At 49.4% G+C, this 17,035-nt stretch overlaps 7 protein-coding genes across 7 annotated transcripts; 4 read left to right on the forward strand and 3 right to left on the reverse strand.

The window, feature by feature from the left end:
• Positions 1-40: 40 nt before the first annotated feature.
• On the reverse strand, positions 41-768 carry An08g11360 (uncharacterized protein; the record flags this gene model as incomplete). The annotated part of the gene is made up of 4 exons (XM_059749433.1): positions 41-224; positions 285-335; positions 514-588; positions 698-768. 4 exons carry the CDS (start codon positions 766-768, stop codon positions 41-43), a joined length of 381 nt encoding a protein of 126 aa, XP_059604216.1.
• Positions 769-1,087: 319 nt separating this feature from the next.
• On the reverse strand, positions 1,088-2,047 carry An08g11370 (hypothetical protein; the record flags this gene model as incomplete). The annotated part of the gene is made up of 5 exons (XM_059749434.1): positions 1,088-1,260; positions 1,352-1,440; positions 1,520-1,666; positions 1,845-1,915; positions 1,994-2,047. The coding sequence occupies 5 exons, from the start codon at positions 2,045-2,047 to the stop codon at positions 1,088-1,090; spliced, it is 534 nt and encodes a 177-aa protein (XP_059604217.1).
• Positions 2,048-2,619: 572 nt separating this feature from the next.
• On the forward strand, positions 2,620-3,387 carry An08g11380 (hypothetical protein; the record flags this gene model as incomplete). The annotated part of the gene is made up of 1 exon (XM_001393202.3): positions 2,620-3,387. The coding sequence occupies one exon, from the start codon at positions 2,620-2,622 to the stop codon at positions 3,385-3,387; it is 768 nt and encodes a 255-aa protein (XP_001393239.3).
• Positions 3,388-4,016: 629 nt separating this feature from the next.
• An08g11390 (uncharacterized protein) lies at positions 4,017-13,457 on the forward strand (the record flags this gene model as incomplete). The annotated part of the gene is made up of 4 exons (XM_059749435.1): positions 4,017-4,302; positions 4,353-7,396; positions 7,586-12,134; positions 12,205-13,457. The coding sequence occupies 4 exons, from the start codon at positions 4,017-4,019 to the stop codon at positions 13,455-13,457; spliced, it is 9,132 nt and encodes a 3,043-aa protein (XP_059604218.1).
• A 998-nt stretch (positions 13,458-14,455) lies between these two features.
• Positions 14,456-14,957, forward strand: An08g11400 (uncharacterized protein; the record flags this gene model as incomplete). Its single annotated transcript, XM_059749436.1, has 2 exons — positions 14,456-14,600; positions 14,809-14,957. 2 exons carry the CDS (start codon positions 14,456-14,458, stop codon positions 14,955-14,957), a joined length of 294 nt encoding a protein of 97 aa, XP_059604219.1.
• Positions 14,958-15,197: 240 nt separating this feature from the next.
• On the forward strand, positions 15,198-15,995 carry An08g11410 (uncharacterized protein; the record flags this gene model as incomplete). Its single annotated transcript, XM_001393205.3, has 2 exons — positions 15,198-15,229; positions 15,284-15,995. The coding sequence occupies 2 exons, from the start codon at positions 15,198-15,200 to the stop codon at positions 15,993-15,995; spliced, it is 744 nt and encodes a 247-aa protein (XP_001393242.3).
• Positions 15,996-16,319: 324 nt separating this feature from the next.
• On the reverse strand, positions 16,320-16,812 carry An08g11420 (uncharacterized protein; the record flags this gene model as incomplete). The annotated part of the gene is made up of 4 exons (XM_059749438.1): positions 16,320-16,352; positions 16,435-16,467; positions 16,681-16,773; positions 16,801-16,812. The coding sequence occupies 4 exons, from the start codon at positions 16,810-16,812 to the stop codon at positions 16,320-16,322; spliced, it is 171 nt and encodes a 56-aa protein (XP_059604220.1).
• Between the last annotated feature and the right edge of the window lie 223 nt (positions 16,813-17,035).

Raw genomic sequence — 17,035 nt, forward strand, 5'->3', positions numbered from 1 at the left:
TAAGGCTGGCTTTTCAGAGGCGTTTACATTCCTTTCCAGCCTATTGCGCATCAAAGGCAAAATCCGATTCTCTTGAAATGAGGGCACCAGAGTATTCGTACGATGCCCAAAGTGACTCTTTCGTCATAACCTCTTCTGCCGAATTTGTCTCCGCGTGGGTTCGGTGCGGATTTAATGCTGGATGGGTAACTGTACCCAGGACAGAGGCGGGTAGCCTGGTGGCGCTACCAATCCTTCAATCGCCCCACTGAACTGGATGATGCGAATCATTACATACTACATACATGGAGCTGGCGAGATCTGCCACATGCTCATCATGGCCTAGGGAGGTGAACCTATACCTGAGATTGAGCATGACAAGAGGACATGTAAGATTGCAAGGTCTAAGAAGGAGATTCGTTCACTGGGAATCCTGCACCAGGACCTCCGGCTGGCCAATATTCTGTGGAACGCTGAGCTGGGACGGGCCCTGATTATTGAGTTCCATTACTCAAAACTAATTTACCAACCTACGAAAAGGCGGGCGGAGTCACGTGGAAAGCATCCATATAGAGGAGAATTGTACAGGTGAAAACGACTTTGTATCGCCTAATAATATAGGTAAGAGGTACTGCACGCGTGTGCAGAAATAAGGAATATGGACTGGTAGTAATATAAGACTTAATCGAAAGATTCTCAAGTAAATGTAGGATCGTACCTGCATAACTTCAGGCCCTTCACGAACAGTGCCAGATTGTCTTTGGCAAAAGAAATGTAGAAGGTCTCCATACTGAATACCAATCGGCTGTAAGACACATGGCGAAAGTCCCTTTAAAGTCGGGATGCATCTTTTTGATAGCCTGAAAACCAGAATAGAACAAACCCACGACGGTAGACTTAACAAAAGGACGGGTGATGAAATTTGATGGGTGTGCAAAAATGATAGATGTTCAAACGCAGTCGGGCTTAGGTAATCCAATGGAAAAAAGTGGCGCAGTGATACACAAAAGCAATCCTTTGCTACCGCAAGCTAAGTATGACAACAAATCTGGATATAGGTCCTTGCACTAGCCCGAAGATATGTAAATAGTAGATGATAGCTATATGATTAATCACACCATAAATTAAATAGACATATGGTTACGTGTATTTTGCCGAAGACGGTTTCAACTTCGACTTTGAAAACGGGGCCTAAGAAACAGCCATGACGGGTCACTATACGAAACCTCGCTGCTATCACCTTTGTCCTCTGGACAAAATGAGCCGGCAACAGCTGAGGTCCTAATTACGGCAAGAGGGTCAGCCTATGAATTTCATCAGCGTCAACATCATCCACTGTAACCAGCGACGGATTCTGTGAGTCAATCCGAACCTTTGTGTGAAGCCAACTGTGCACAATGATACCCGAAGCACTTCGGGCTAATGCTCACAGACGGAAGCTGTAAGATCTCGATGGCAATGCTTAAGATGGTTCAGCATGGCTCCGTCGGAGTTGAAACTCCTATGATCGCTTGTAGACCGTTCATATTTGAAGCAATACCAGATATGCCCATGGCCGTCCATGATTCCTGGGCGACCAGGCCTTCTGATAAATTTAGCGTGGTGCTGCTTTCGTAAATGTTCGATTAAATCTGCATCAGCCCAAAAGGCATTGCCATCTTCTGTGCAAGTATAATAAGTCATCATCCTAGCAGGAGATTGATGAACACAGAGTCAGTACAGTAGTTGGACAACTTAGAGGATAGTGTTGGGATGAATGACATCACAATATACATGTTTTTAAAACTGGTGGCAAGAATGCTCTATTTTCCGCGTCAGTGAGACGTCATTCCATGTCATTTGACAATGGTTTCGTATAGCAAGACTGTTGTGGGACTTTCAGACGCATGAGAAGATCCACAGCTTGAGTCTTCTTGCGACGGTGTCGCGATGCTTCCTTTCGCCTTTATCGTGCCGGTTTGATTGAAACTTTCCTAGTCCTGGAAGGGGCCAGAATGTTGACCGCTGAACATACTAGAGACATGTTGTGGCGGGCACATAGTCCTTGAGAGGAATGAGGCAACGCCATTGGAAACCAAGGCCCATACCGAAGTTTAATATATCTGAGGAGAATCCGTCCACGATTGGTGTCAAGTGCTTTCAGAGGAATACACAGTATCTGAAATGCAATTTTATTCCTCGGTTCCCCGAATGGGAAGGTGTCACTATTTACCTAACCAAGTTACGTTCACTTGCTGAGTCATAGGCGAAGGTACATCTTTCCTTCGGTGTATTCACGGGCTGCAAACGTATCACTGTAATGCCATTACATCCGATGAATCGAAAAGGCTTTCATGAGCGTAACGTCTATACTTTTGCTTATTTACCGAAGCTCCCAGTGAGATGGATTCGCAATGGGCATTTCGACAGGCTGAAACTTAGTTCGAACCATGGCTAGCCAGAACCAGCGATACCAGCAGGCCTCTGGTCAGCGAGCCAAGGGTCAGTCTAAATTCCCAAACTTCGGGCAACATAGATTCCTACAGACATAGTACATTATCCTTATTAGTCGGCATTTTCTCCTTGCCTTACAGAATAATACTTAAGGCTAATAAAGCTACATCACTCGAATAGCTCCAACCGATGTGCAAGACCAACATCATGGATTCGTACAATATCACAGGTGTGACATTGGCAAAGACCCCACCAGTGACCACACATCAGTGGCTTCAGCTTGGTGACGATGATCCTATGTTCTTGGGCGCTAAAGCGCTTCAGGAACGTTACCGACTGGACACAAACTGCTACAAGAATAACGTTCGATTAGCAGCCGGATATCGCCATATGCCTGTGGTCCTACTGCAAAATCCATACAAGAATCACGATAAAGACTTTCAGGACATATTTACACCAGACTCCGCCTTAACATGGACTCGAAATATCCTCGAAGAAATCGGCCTAGATATCGAACATGACGTTCCCGTCTTCGATATATGCCCAATGATCAGCGATGACTGGGCCCGGATGAAAGCCCGGACTGGACAATTGAGTGAATTGCGGCAGGCGATAAAGGACGCGTACGACTTGACTGCGCAATACCTGGAGGCTCTACAGCCTTCTACCGTGGTTGTTCTACAGTGTGCAACTAATCCTTGTTCGGTAAAGAAGCACGCCGTTCTCAGTAGCGTGGAACATCCAGTTGCTCAGGTCTTTTGCTCTTCCATGGCGGAGGCAATGCAGAAAAGATCGCGAATAGTGCGATTCATGCAACGTGAGGTCCGTCTAGTGCCGGGGTTTCACCCCAGCAGAATCACGCATGAGACGGATCCCGCTACGAAAAGGCTACTTGCCGCCACACTTCGTGACATATTATCTGCTGTCTATGTTCCATACGCGCAGCAAATCAATGGGTCCGCTAATGCGAATTAAATGATACAAAATGACACATTGTAATCTAGATGCCACCAAGGCTGGGCCTGCGAATTTTAATTGTTGAATGGACGCTATATTTGCTCGCCCGCCAAAACTCGCGGAACTTAGCCACTGCGTCGGCAGACAGATAATAAAATATTAATATTTGTCCTATGTTAGTTACAAAGCATGATTTCGATGATTCACATTCAGAGAATGTCTGTCTCCTACGGAGACCGAATTATACACCGAGCTTGAACCACGGAAAGGTTATAGACGATTGATCTTCGTCATATGAGGTTACATTAGTATGTCATGCAAACATGGAATGAAGGGATCCTACACAATAAATGCTATGTCTAGACCTCCTTTTAGAGTTCGGCACTTGACACTCTGACGACTGCCTTATCCGGCCTCGTAGACAATTGTCGTTGACGTTTATGCATTGACAGAGAACCAACAATGCTGCACGATGGGATTAAGCTGTGGAAAGCGCAAATATAAATCCAAGGAAGAGGACCGAGAATATTGAATTATTTGCCCAAAGACGCAACAGAGAAGAAAGCCGACAATCCAGATACAGAAAGAGGAAAACAAGAAAAATAACCGTTCGATTTTAGTACATCGATTACGATTAATCATTCAAAATGTCCACACGCGCAATCAAATACATCTATTACCATATTGTTCACCCTCCAATGCTGCCTCAGCACAATGAGACAGAAGCTTCCGACCAGGAGGAGCCATTGGAGCGGGAGTTATATCGGCTGGTCTCAAGCACCCTGGAAGATTTTGCTAGTAATTGTCCACCAGAGTCAACGGGACCCTGGAACATCACGATCAATATGCTAAACCTTTGGATGTCGACTGTAAAAGGAGGCACTCTATGCGAAGATACTTTGAGAGATGCCCTCTCTAATATACGAGTTCACGGTATAGTTATCCTTCCTTTTTTCCAGGATTTGACTGATATTAGTGAACAGGGGCTGTGGCGCTTCACATCCGGGCTCAGAACTGCGGCTGGCTGGCCTACTATGACCAGACTGGCGACAAGTTGATTTTCGATGCATTTGAAGCATCCCCCCGTGCAGCAGATGTTTTATCTGCGGAGGGGAGTCTTCTTCGGCAATTCCCTGGGTTGAGCGTGGCTGTCCCAGCCTGTGTAGTTGACGAGCCGAAGTTCTGCTCCTGGTTAGCAGGAGAGATTGGTCGCCTCTCTAGCGAGACGGTGGACAAGATGGTCCCCACTACTAGGAAAGCAGGAGCACAGGCTCTTGAGGAGCGCGACACCATCCATCCTGGAATGGTCACTGAAAACCTCATGATCCAGCTTCTAGCACGAGGGATCTACAACAATTGGCCGTCCTTTGACAAGCACATGCGCGATGAGGTCAACTGGAGAAATAGTAGACTTCCCTGGAGACGATCTCCCCTTTGGTTCGTGATACGAGTCACACTACAGACTGTTCTTCAACGCGCTTTCGGCGATATCGAGGGGCATCGCCAATATAAGAATTTCATGCTCTACCTCGTTGCCCAAATCGCCCTGAATACCAACGTCATGCCAAGCGCCCTCTGCGCTGATCAGCTACAGGTGATCCGGTTCAAGATCGCTCGTCGTATCAGCAAACTCGATGATAAGGTCGACAATTTTGTGGCGCAACGTGCACTCTCGGCAGAAAGAGCACTTAAGACCAGATTGGCAGACATTCAGATGAGATTCAGGGAAAGTGACTCGATTATCATTCCAGAAAGATTTGTGTGCACTCCGCAAGATTTCCACTTGACACTTTCTCAATCGACTACCGTTCTTGCGGCAGCAATGTCGCCAGGTCCTACAGTTGTGAGAATCCCGGAGTTTGATCCTCATGGCCAGACTCGCGACCAACGTGATCATCACGGCCTTCCCATACCAAAGGAACGTGACCTCATCTCCGTTTTGGACTTTGAGCGTTGGGTCGAATACGATATGGGTGCCTGGGCTGAAACAGTGATTCCATCAGGGGACTCCATTTGTGCGATAGCGGATCGATTTGGCCAGTATGACAAATGCGCGACTGAACTCTTCGCGGGTAACCCTGAGGCAATGTCAGTCATGCGACTAACCCAGTTAGAGTTATGGGTTACCTTTGATCGCATGTGTACCGCAGTGTGTCCGCTTCTAAAAAAGTATTCTCCCGAGATCCCGGTCAATTTTCTCGAGCCACTGCTCTTACCACACCGTTGCCAGATGCGCAGAGCAAAAGAGATCGAGAATTATATTCGCGTCCGGCATCGGGACCAAAGATGTGGTTCAATATATCGCGATCCTGGGAGCGAAAGCTTTGCGGTCTCATATTACGAATTGTCTGTTAAACTCCCGCCACTGCGGCAAGAGATGGAGCAGTATGCCCAGGGCCAACTGAGGGAAAAAGAAATGGAGTGGAACCTAAAATCAAGTAAATACCGCGAGCTGTACGCTCAAGCTGCACAGCTCGAACACGATATGGAGCTGAACTCGCGAGGACGCTATAGCTGCGTGCGGTCATGTAGAAAGTGCTCATATGTGGAACAGGCCGAGGACATCACTATTGAGAGCTATGAATGGCCTCTTCCGAATGATGAAAGCAGTTTGAGGTCTGTGCTGTTTGAGCTAGTCTGTCCCCATTGGTTTGCGGCATGGCGCGATTTGACCTGGAAAATCGTCCAGGACTTTGGTCGACGTGAACTGAAGAAAGCGCAGGATATGGAGCAGAATCTGCTGAATTATAGTGGGACCCACAGGTTTGCCGTCAAGTGGGGCCAGCGCCTCACTCTAGGTTCGAAGACAAAGTCATGGCGACGGACCCATTACAATTGTCGAACATTTCCGGTGGACTTTCAGGAAATTAATCGACCGTATCCCTTTCAACTCCGGCTTCTTGACAGCGACAGCAGCGGGAATGGCTGGGTTACTGACCAGACAGAGTCTTCAACTGTCAAACCATCGTGCACGCTTCGTCTCCCACAAGGGCGCTATTCCAATCTTCAATATGCAGTGGACTCTTTCCGACACACCCAGAACCAGGTCCTCGCGGACCAAGCGCACTGCCACCAGTCACTGAGTTTGCACGAATTCGTTGCTTTTGGCTGCTTGCGCGCGGGTGAACGTGTACAATGGCTCAACATCGTGCGTGAGCTCGCATCCCCCACTCTCTCGTTGAACGAAGAGTCCGTTGGCATTCTCATCCGCCAGGCGGCATGGGAGCTAGGCACACCTAGCAAGAGCACGGAGTTGAGAGAGGCCCACCGCGTCTTCGAGGACGAGTCTTTCAGCGAGTGTCTACTGGAGACTCTGGAACGCCGGCTCGACTCTATTGAAGCAAATTGGAATGAGCATCATACTCTGGAAACGCTGATCGTCCTTGCACTCCGCACCCTCAGCCTGTCTGAAGTAGGTGTTGTAGTCGAGCGGGCGGCTGCGTTTTTATGTCGCAGCCGGCAGGTCACAATGCAGTGGATAGGGAGCCTCATCACTACTCTAGATTCACAGACAGGCGTACGGGGTCATGCGCAGCAGCAATTACTCGTTCGGGTCGGAGGAATCTGCCAGCTCACGTATGCCGTCGAGTCGCACCTTGTCCCGATACTCTTACGCAGCGCGGAGGATCTCTCCCATCTCATCCGCGCCTCCGTTATTGTCTTTGAGAGTATGCCACCGGAGATGAGGGGGAATAATCCGACAGCGACTGTTGCGTGGGTGCAGACCTCCAGAATTCTGCACCGTGTCGAAGCACATACGCGTCAGCTGATCCAGCAAGATGCATCGGGCCTCAACTATGCAATTCAAGAAAGTGTGCCGAACACGGCCATTACTACCCCGTGGAGCTTCGGTCACGGTAGCTTGACCCGATGGGCGATAAATCAGTTAGCGCCCGATGGAGTGCGACAGAAGCAGCAGGTGCGGTATGATTTGCTCAGCGGCGAGCTCCTTGTCGATAATTCCCCCCCTGGCCGTCTTCCGGAGAGCTATACGCAACATCCGACCTTTCGACGTCTTTTTGGTTTGGTAAGCGCGAAATTATGAACCTCTTCCTCTAGCACATTCGCGCTGACTGCCCCAGCGAACGCTCACCGTACTCCCATCAAATCTGCCCGGATCCAGATTCATGTCTGCGCGGCCATTCGAGGGCTACCAGGTAATTTCTCTTCTCTAAGCGAGCACCGGTGGATCTAGAAATCTCATTGTATTTTCCAGGTTCATTTCGGAACAGAAGAAGATCGTCTGGTTATCACGGCTCAGCAAGGCAGCCAAGTGCTCCGATTTATTCCATACGACCAGCTCATTGGCGACTTTTCCAAGTGTCTACTTCTCGATTATGCGCACTGGCTCAACCTAGAAGACAAAACGCTAGAATTTCGTCCGGTGGCACAGGCGTGGCAATCTGATTCCGGTAACTGGCGTCTGTCGATGAGCCTTACAGGTGCAGGACCGGCGGTTATGATGCGATCCCGTTGCATCATGGTTGACATACACAGTCAGCTTTTCGCACAACTGTCCAAGGTCCTGGTGGCATTGGACAAGCCGGATTATATGATCGCGTATCAGACACCCGAAAACATGGTCGTGGTAGAGTTGGCCAGGGTACGCTTGCGGTTTTTCGTTAACAGAGAAGGATTGTTGGAAGCTCCGGAGCTTCAAGCCACTGTGGATCGTAGCCAGGATGTCGGATGCTTTTATGGTCTAAAGAACAAACTCATCTTGCGAGACGTCAATGAAAAAGATCGGCGATCAGTGTTGATACCGTACGGTGATGCTCAACTGTCGAAGAAAAAACATCATACGGTCATTCGCATTGAACCACCGGAGGACTCTCGCAATCGCTATTTCCAGTATTTCCTCGATGGCGAGTTGCAGGAGCTTCGAGGATCTTCTGATATGTTGGGAACACTATATCAAGCTTATATGCATGCACTCACCGGCTTTGTTCTTGAAGACCCCGCCACCCACCGATCGGGAACCGCAGAGGCCCTTCGGATCTTGCGGCAGGCGAGACTGCGTTCTTCTTTACCCCTTGAGAGGGACTGTATTGAACTGTTGGGACGCCTTGCAGCAATGACGCCCCGTCGGAAGTATTATCCATCTCATCTACGGTGCATGCAGACGATTGAGTGGAACAGTGACCTTGGAGAATTGGCACAGCACGACGACTTTCAGTTCCTTGTTCAGGAGATCGTCGACCACGCGCAATTGTTCTCCATGTTGCACGATGTCAGCACCGAAGACCTCGAAGCGTATGTGCGATGTTACCAGAACCGGGGAGAGCCACATCTAATTGCAAGGGCTCGTCTGCGCCATGCACAGTTCTACCCTGCTGAGTTCGGAGGTAGCACGGTACGCCGCGCACCAAAGCCGTCTCCGTACTCGGCACGCGACCGTGGCAGCGGGAGTGAACGAAGCAACCGCGTTTATGAGGTCGCCAGTCTAGTTCGCGACTGGCCAACGGGCGTGCCTCATTGTTCAGATTTCTATGCGACTATTAGCAATTGGGAGTGCATACGGCTGGCTAACCTGCGTGTTGACAGCCTTACCTGCAATGAACTGCTGCAATTGTCATTCAGAGACGCATGGGGTGCTCTGTACGAGCTGTGCCGGTCGCTAAACCGGCGACAGGACTCATACAACCTCATGTCTCTTTTCTGCACCATTGCATTCCGGGGAGATGAGCAATTGTTCAGCTTGCGTCCATTGCTTGCGGTCGCATTTTCTGGTCAATTTGCTGATCTCGCGGTACCTGGCTTCGGAGGGCAATCTGTGCTTTACTTGCAGCGGGGGGAAGAGCTCATCCCATCTGAAATAGCAGATCAGGTTAGCCTCCATTACACGCCATTCCGAGACCCACCGCATCTGTCAGGTCTGTCAGGCGCACGCAAAAGGGAAATCCGAGAGGAGCGAGAAAGGTATCTGGGCGAAAAGGAGAATCATGTCCGTCAATGTCGGGATGTCGTCACCGACCAATGGCCGTGTGAAAGACCCCAGCTACCGGACATTCCTCGCCTAGACCGCCAGAACGCCTCAGAGGCCTGTGCCCTGCTGTGTACCCAGTGGTACCAAAACCGCACGTTCCTCCGGTTCTTGCGAGAAGTCCAGGCCCGCTTGGAGGCGCTAGGTACTGAACCCGACGAGCAGAACCGGAGCGTTCCGCCCGCCCCCTCTCCACAGGCCCGTCCCGCAAAGAGATCTTTCTTCCCCCCTTCACTTCTAGACCTGTTACGGACACGTGATATTCCGACAGAAGTCCCACCTTTACCGGTGCCCCTCACATCCAACAGACTGCGCGTTCCACGGTGCTATGATAATGATACTACTCCGGAGCTTGATTCTCTCATTTCTGAGTTTTGCGGCAACCCTGATCCGTACCATCGCGAATTAGGGGAAGGCCTGCGAGACAGCCTCGAGGCTCTGGAAGCGCGTGAGTGGCCATGTTCGCCCACCTCGCTGTCTGTGCGGCGGGACGTTCTTGAACGGCACTGCCGTGTTCACACGCGACAGCGAGACGATCTCTGGGACCGTCTCCATGAAACGTTAACCGTCGCCAGTGGATCCGCAGAACGCATTTCTAGTGCCCTGCTCTGGCCACACATCAGCGTGCTCTCAATTTTATCGCTCCTCGTTGCTGACCAATGGCGGCACGTTCCAGATTCGTGGAAATCTACGTTGCTAGCGTTTGCCCAGAGCGTGACGTCTCTACGCCGATCCAAGCGTCTGCTAGCTTGTTATGACCGGTCTGACACCGATGGCTTCTACAAGGAAGCCGAGACAGCGGGGAGTGAGGGCTGGGATACCGCGAGGAGCCCAGAATGGCTTCTACTCGAAATTGAAAACAATATCACTATCCGCATCCAACAAGCCGAAGTCGCGCAGCGCATGATTTGCCCCGACCAGCCTGGCAATGCCGTCTCGCAGTTGAATATGGGTGAGGGGAAGACTACCGTGATCACCCCGATGGTTGCGCTGAATCTGGCAAATGGCTCTACAGTGCCGCGAATCATTGTCTTGAAGCCCCTTCTTCGACAGAGTCTGACTCTACTCACGCAAGTACTGGGTCGCATCCTAAACCGTCCGATCTATCACGTCCCTTTCTCCAGGGATACGCCTCTGGACAAGAAGATGCTAAAGAGTCTGCGAAAGATGTACGAGCAGTGTCAGAAATATCGGGGAGTCTTGATCGCGCTGCCAGAACATATATTGTCTTTTCGCTTGGTCGGACTAGACCTGATTGAACGGACACCAAAACTGGCTCAGAAGGTGATCAACTTGGAAACATGGCTGCAAGATAATTGCCGCAATCTTATCGACGAGAGCGATGAGGTCCTCGACCCGAAGTTCCAATTAGTGTATGCCATTGGGAGCCAGCAGTCCCTGGATGGGCACAGTGATCGATGGCGAATCGTACAGAGCTTGCTGTCATTGGTGGAGCAGCAGGCGACCGAACTCCATAACCAGGATCCATCCAGCCTGAGCGTCGAATACCGTGGTGCCCGGTATCCAATCATCCATTTTCTGAGGACAGACAGAGCAGACACTTTGATGAGCATGGTTCTTTCAGCTATTGATAAGCATGGGCTAACGGGACTACCACTGCACCTTTGGAGCCGACGGATCCGTCAACGGGCGCTGAACTTTATTCGTTTTGCTCATCTGATGCCGCAGGAGCCTCAATTTCTCCGAGACGCCTTCGGACAGGGGACTACTCTGCGGAAGCTACTGGTTCTGCGAGGCCTCCTGGCTCATGGTATTCTCATGTTCGCCCTGACTGGAAAGAGGTGGCTCGTGGATTACGGTCTTCATCCGAGCCGATGCATGATGGCGGTCCCGTTCCGCGCGAAGGGGATTCCGTCCGAGCACGCTGAGTTTGGTCACCCGGACGTCGCAATCATTCTGACATGCCTGAGTTACTACTACCATGGCCTCAGTTCTGAGCAAGTTCGGCACTGCTTTACTCTGCTGGGTAAGGAGAATGACCCCGAAGCTGAGTACCAGGGCTGGATCTGTAGAGCTAGATCCACTCTGACCCCGCAACTCCAAGTGCTCACCGGTGTTAACCTGGAAGATACCTCGACTTTCATGGAGGTTCTGTATCCCCATCTGCATTACCAAAAGGGTCTCGTCGACTTTTACCTCTCCAGAGTTGTGTTTCCCAAGGAGGCCAAAGAATTTCCTCATAAATTATGTACCTCGGCATGGGATCTGCCATCAACGCCCAATCAGCCACTTACTACGGGTTTTAGCGGGACGAATGATAACCGATTCCTCCTCCCACGGTCTGCGCCGCAGCGGGACCTACCGCAGCTCCTCCACACCAATGCATTGGTCCTGAGCCTTTTGCTCCGAGAGGAAAACAGGCGCTGCATTGTGGCAGAGGATACGATGGGCCTTCAACTTCAGGCGGAACAGCTACTCGATCTCATCAGCCAGCAACATCCCCCGATCAGGGTCATCATAGATGTGGGTGCGCAGATCCTCGAACTAAGCAATCAAAGCGTCGCACATCGATGGCTTTCCACGACTGCATCGTCTGATGTGGAAGCTGCCATCTTCTTCGATGAGCGCGATGAGGTCACTGTCATCGATCGCGAGGGTCACTGCGAGAGACTGGTGTCGTCCGCCTTTAAGCAACGAATGGGAAGCTGTTTAATTTTTCTCGATCAGCAGCATTCGCGCGGTGTGGATCTCAAGCTTCCTGCAGATTACCGGGCCGCAGTCATTCTAGGTCCTCGTTTGCCTAAAGATAAAGTGGTGCAAGGTAAGTGTAACTTGGAAGGGTCAAACTCTGCTAGGTTCATTTGTACTATCACTGACAATGTATCGCTCAGCATGCAACAGGATGCGTGGGCTGGGTCAGGGACAATCTGTGACGTTCGTAATCCCGCCCGAAGTGAGTCACAGTATGCCTCCACGCGGCACATCCACGACGTCACTCGATGTGATTCGGTGGGCCCTTACCCAGACATGCAATATCTTCCAGAGCTTGCGTCCGCTCTGGGCACTTCAAGGTCTGCAGTATCACAGACGCCAGAAAGTATGGGACAAGCTGCTGCGAGGGGAAAGCCCCCCAGGGGAGGCTGTTCAACATATACAGGAGCGGGAGGCTCGGACTTTGTCCCAGCTATACGCGCCGTGGGACAAGCTAGGAAGTTGGTCTATCGATGAAGCAATGGTGCAGGACAACCCTATGGCCCAAGGGCTCCTGGAAGTCTGGCGAGGCTCAGGTCAGGGCATGCAACAACTCGCTCCGTTGCACGAGGAACAAGAGCGACAAATCAGCCACGAAGTGCAGAGGGAGCATCAAATTTGCCGCCCTCTCCAGCTCCCTGCCGTCCCTCATCACATCCATGATGATGTTCGTTACTTTGTAACCAATGGAAAATTGCCTGATAGCGGTTATACTGCGGTGCAGTCCGCATTTGAGATTTTTCGGCATACTTCTGCGGGCCAATACGGGTTTCCGACTTCGCTAGCGCCACATCTTTGCGTGACACAGGACTACAGTCGCACTGTCCAACTGAGAGACGAGGACTGCAGTGATGAATTTCTCAAGCCTGTTCACTGGGTTCTCGCAAATACGCACGACCCGAGACTGCTTCTCCTTAGTCAGTACGAAGTCAACGAACTTTTACCAGATATTCGGTCTTCGCAAAAAGCCAAGCTACTCATTTACACCCCGAAGACAACCAGGACCATGCGATCTTTTGAGCCTCTGGACTTTCTGAACGTGGGTCTCGGTCACACGATCCCCCGTCAGCCTCAAACGACCGCTCGAGATTTGGGTCTTTTCGCCGGAACACTTTACTATGAAACGTTCTCGATCTACGAGAGCCTTCGCCAGTTCCTCGGACTAGTGACAGAAAAATACCGTAACATTCCTGAAGATCAAGTGACCAGTGGAGGTTTTGTTAACTCGGCTACGCGACAGGCCCATAATTGGCCGGTAGACTCCCCCTTCCAGTCGTGTCCCCTGCAGTTCCTGGGGGCTATCCTTGACATACGTTGTAAGAGTCACGGGTACTTACAAACGCATGCTGGCACAATCGTGGAAGCAATGCCACTAACTGCAGCCCAATTCTAATTTGGCATTTCGAGCTGGATATCACAGCGAGGTTGTGACGACTTTACAGGCAAACCCATCGGGACTATTGGGAGCGTATAGCGTCACGATACTTACATATATTCCTTGCCCCTTCCGCAACCGACACGTGAACCTTGCAAGCGCAGTTTATACTGTACAGCCCGATAACCACGTTGCGCGTTTCCTGAGTCTTCTCCCTGCCGCTTCCTTTATCTAGCCTGTGGTGATAACACAGGCCGAAGTCCATGTCTTTGTATTTATCATTTAAGGGGCATGTACGTGCAGACTACAGATAGAGGTATCACGCTATCCTTTTCTCATTGCACTATATATCGCTAGGAACATAGCCTTAATCGATGTGGTTTTTGCAATGTCCTATCTATATGAAGCCATATACCTTGTCGTTGCCAAAGTGTTCTGAGAATCTATATAAGACTAGCTTGCTCGTCCGGTAAACCATATAACTGTCAATCTTACCAGTAATATATCTTCATATGGAAATCCACTTCCTTGCGTAAACCGGGAGATAAGGTAAGGCTGCACCAAAAGTTATAGAAAAGACTGTAGGCAACAGCTTCAGCAATCGTAAGCTTCGCTCTGCAGCAATTTTGGTATTGGCGACGTTGTTCGATGATCGGTTCTGGTTGGCCCCCCTTAATGAGGGTCAAGCCGTCTGGCTTTGAACCGAAATAGCATGTCTTGGCTCTCCTCAACATCATGACAGATGCCCCTATATGTGCTTGAATGATATTTACTTCATTGACTATCGCTGCATATTGCTCATTTGGATATCCAATATGACGGGAAGATGCGCAACTTGCACTATCATGTGCATTAGTAGGTCTCAGTGATAGGACCATACATTTCCCGTTTCTGGTACTTCGCGATTCAACTAAATGAGCACTTCTAAACTTTATGCTCTCTTCGGACAATACTTAGCTTTATCTACTCTGCTTTTTTCAACGTAGTTTTTGAGTTATAGTCTAGAACACTTGATAATGTCGAATGTCTTGAGCTCGCCTCTCCAGAAGGCGAGAGCTATCAAGGACGCAACCGTCTGCGTCAGACGGATGGGTACCTCCAGAAAGTTTGGAGGAGACATGTTTAGCCCATCAAGGAACTCTCGACAGAATGTTGCCAGCGGTTACAGTATATCCAACCTGAATGACGATGATGAGAAATGAAGTAGCCCTAAGGCCCATTCGACCGTTCGACACAAACGAGTAAAGCCACTCGATCTCTATCGCTGAAATATCGAGGATGATTATGCACAATCACAGAGAGGAGGAACCATGGTGGGGATTCCGCGAAGCGTGGGTTGCTTCAGTAGCTAGGTGCCGCGCAGTTTCAGACGTTCTTTTCCAAGTTATCAAAAAGCGACATGACAAGCCTGACGTCGCGAAAGGGAAAATGATTGTTGAGATTCTCTTCAGAACGCCTACTGCAACATGTACGTACTTCCTGCGTGGCCCCTTACAGGCAGTACATCCAACTCATTAGTCATGTTTCTCCACCCATCGTGATAGGACACATGTCGACCATTCGCACCCAAGATGAGACAGGTCCTGAGATCCTCTATCCTCCCTTTCGATTAGGAAAGAAATGGCAGGCAAAAAGTAAAGGAAACAAAGACTACCATAACTGCTCAGTCCGATCGTCCCTTCGGAGTCTTCAACCTTGAATGAAGATCTGCCACTCACTCCTCGTCAAACCTCACCCCTTCAAGAAACAATGAGTATAATGAAAGAAGCACGGGAATTACCGTATTTTGAGTGAGCTACTCCTTCCTAGAAAGCGCATATGTAGTAAACGTTGACCTGAGTCAGATTTCTAGATTCTGATCCTGTTTCCCTTCGAGTTGCTCAAACGGGACGTTCGTTTAGGATCCATCGAACGCTGCTCCACGCAAAGTCCCTACCATTGTTTGCAGCCTTGGACAGTAATCTCAAGGAAGGCCAGAGCGGCGTGTATGTATTTGAAGACGTGGCAGAGGGTACAATTGCGCGATTTATTGAATGGGCATACCGAGGCGATTATCCTGCCACAGTCAGCGGAACGAACATTGGACAGACTCCAATTTTGCTGGAAGGCACGGAGACGGATATTGACGAGAAGCCTGAAAACACAACTCCCGAAACCAACTTCACGTCAGAGAACCACCCCCTTCTTGTCCATATCCGTCTATACATATTCTCTGAGACTTACCTTGTTCCCGATCTTCAACAGCTGGCTTATGAAAAGTTGACTGCTTGCTTAACGGACTTGGACAAACCGAACAGTCTCGACACTCAACTCGCAGTAATTGATGCTTTACGGCTCTCCTTTCCCAGGCTCCCGCAACATGATAAATTGTTAGACTGGTTGGCTCAGTACGCTGCATATTGCTTAGACAAGCTCCGGGTACAGGGCCCGTTTCATAATCTCCTTAAAGAGTTCCCGACCTTGAGCTCCCGCATGATACTGTCTCTGGGACCAGCATCGTCTCCACCATGGCGGACTACACAACCAAAATACCCATTTGTCCAATACTCTGCTTAATGGTCGGAAGACAAATATATTATCTAGCGTAAGCACAACAGCCCTGCTGGATTATGGATCTTTCTGTCGTTCTCTAGATAGATCATGACCTTTTGCGGTGACATCTTGTTTTGCTTCGTTCTGATTGGCCAGGATCAGTAGCTACTCTATTTATCTTCCAGAACAGTTTAACCCCAATATAAAGTCTGGAATATCAAAGGTATTTTTTATTTGTATGTACTGTGGCTGAAATATTTCACTGTAATGAACAGCAACCATGATTTACATACATTATCTGCTTACGCACCGCACGCAATAGCTTACTCATCGTGATCTACGTACATATCATGCGAGAGTGGCATCCACATAAATAATGACCTATGAAGCACGTATATTGCCTCGACAGCAATAACATGCTAAGCAACAATTACATTACATGGAAGGTAAATTTTTCGCATACCCTTGTGACTTCCTTTCCAGGCCAAGAATTCACCTGCAAGGAGTTTATGTTAGCATTCCCTCTGTTTCAGACTAGTAGAAGATTGAGATATATAAGTATGACCGCCAGCTCAGCAAGTTTCTGGTGAAGCTTTTTGATCACTGAATAGAGATTGCTCTTTCATACACCAATTGAGTAGTTCTTACAATACACATCCTTCAGCCTTCTTTTGCTTGAACTCATTATACCAGAAATGTAATCACATACATTCTCTTTCGAGCCAGAGACCTCTTCTGCGAGGAACGCTAGGACGTTAGCAAGGCTGGCATGCAAGGGGTGCCTATTGTTCGGATGGCATGTCTACATCAAGGCAGCCTATTACAAGACACCCCATCGCATTCTTCGCCCCGTGTCATCCCAATTCCACTGCAATGTTCGGAAAGAGGTCTTAGCACTGGATTGAATAGATTAGACCTTCAGAACCCTCATCCTCCTAAAGCTCTGAGATTACAAAAACCTGGCTTCTCCGTGTGTTTGGTTGGTCTCCAATTCTTTACTCTCAAGCTTTTCTCAAATTGTATCTTCTGTCCAATTCAAACCAATCCTCCAACAAACCACCAAT

The sequence above is a fragment of the Aspergillus niger genome (genome assembly GCF_000002855.4).
Source record: "Aspergillus niger supercontig An08".
NCBI lineage: Eukaryota > Fungi > Ascomycota > Eurotiomycetes > Eurotiales > Aspergillaceae > Aspergillus > Aspergillus niger.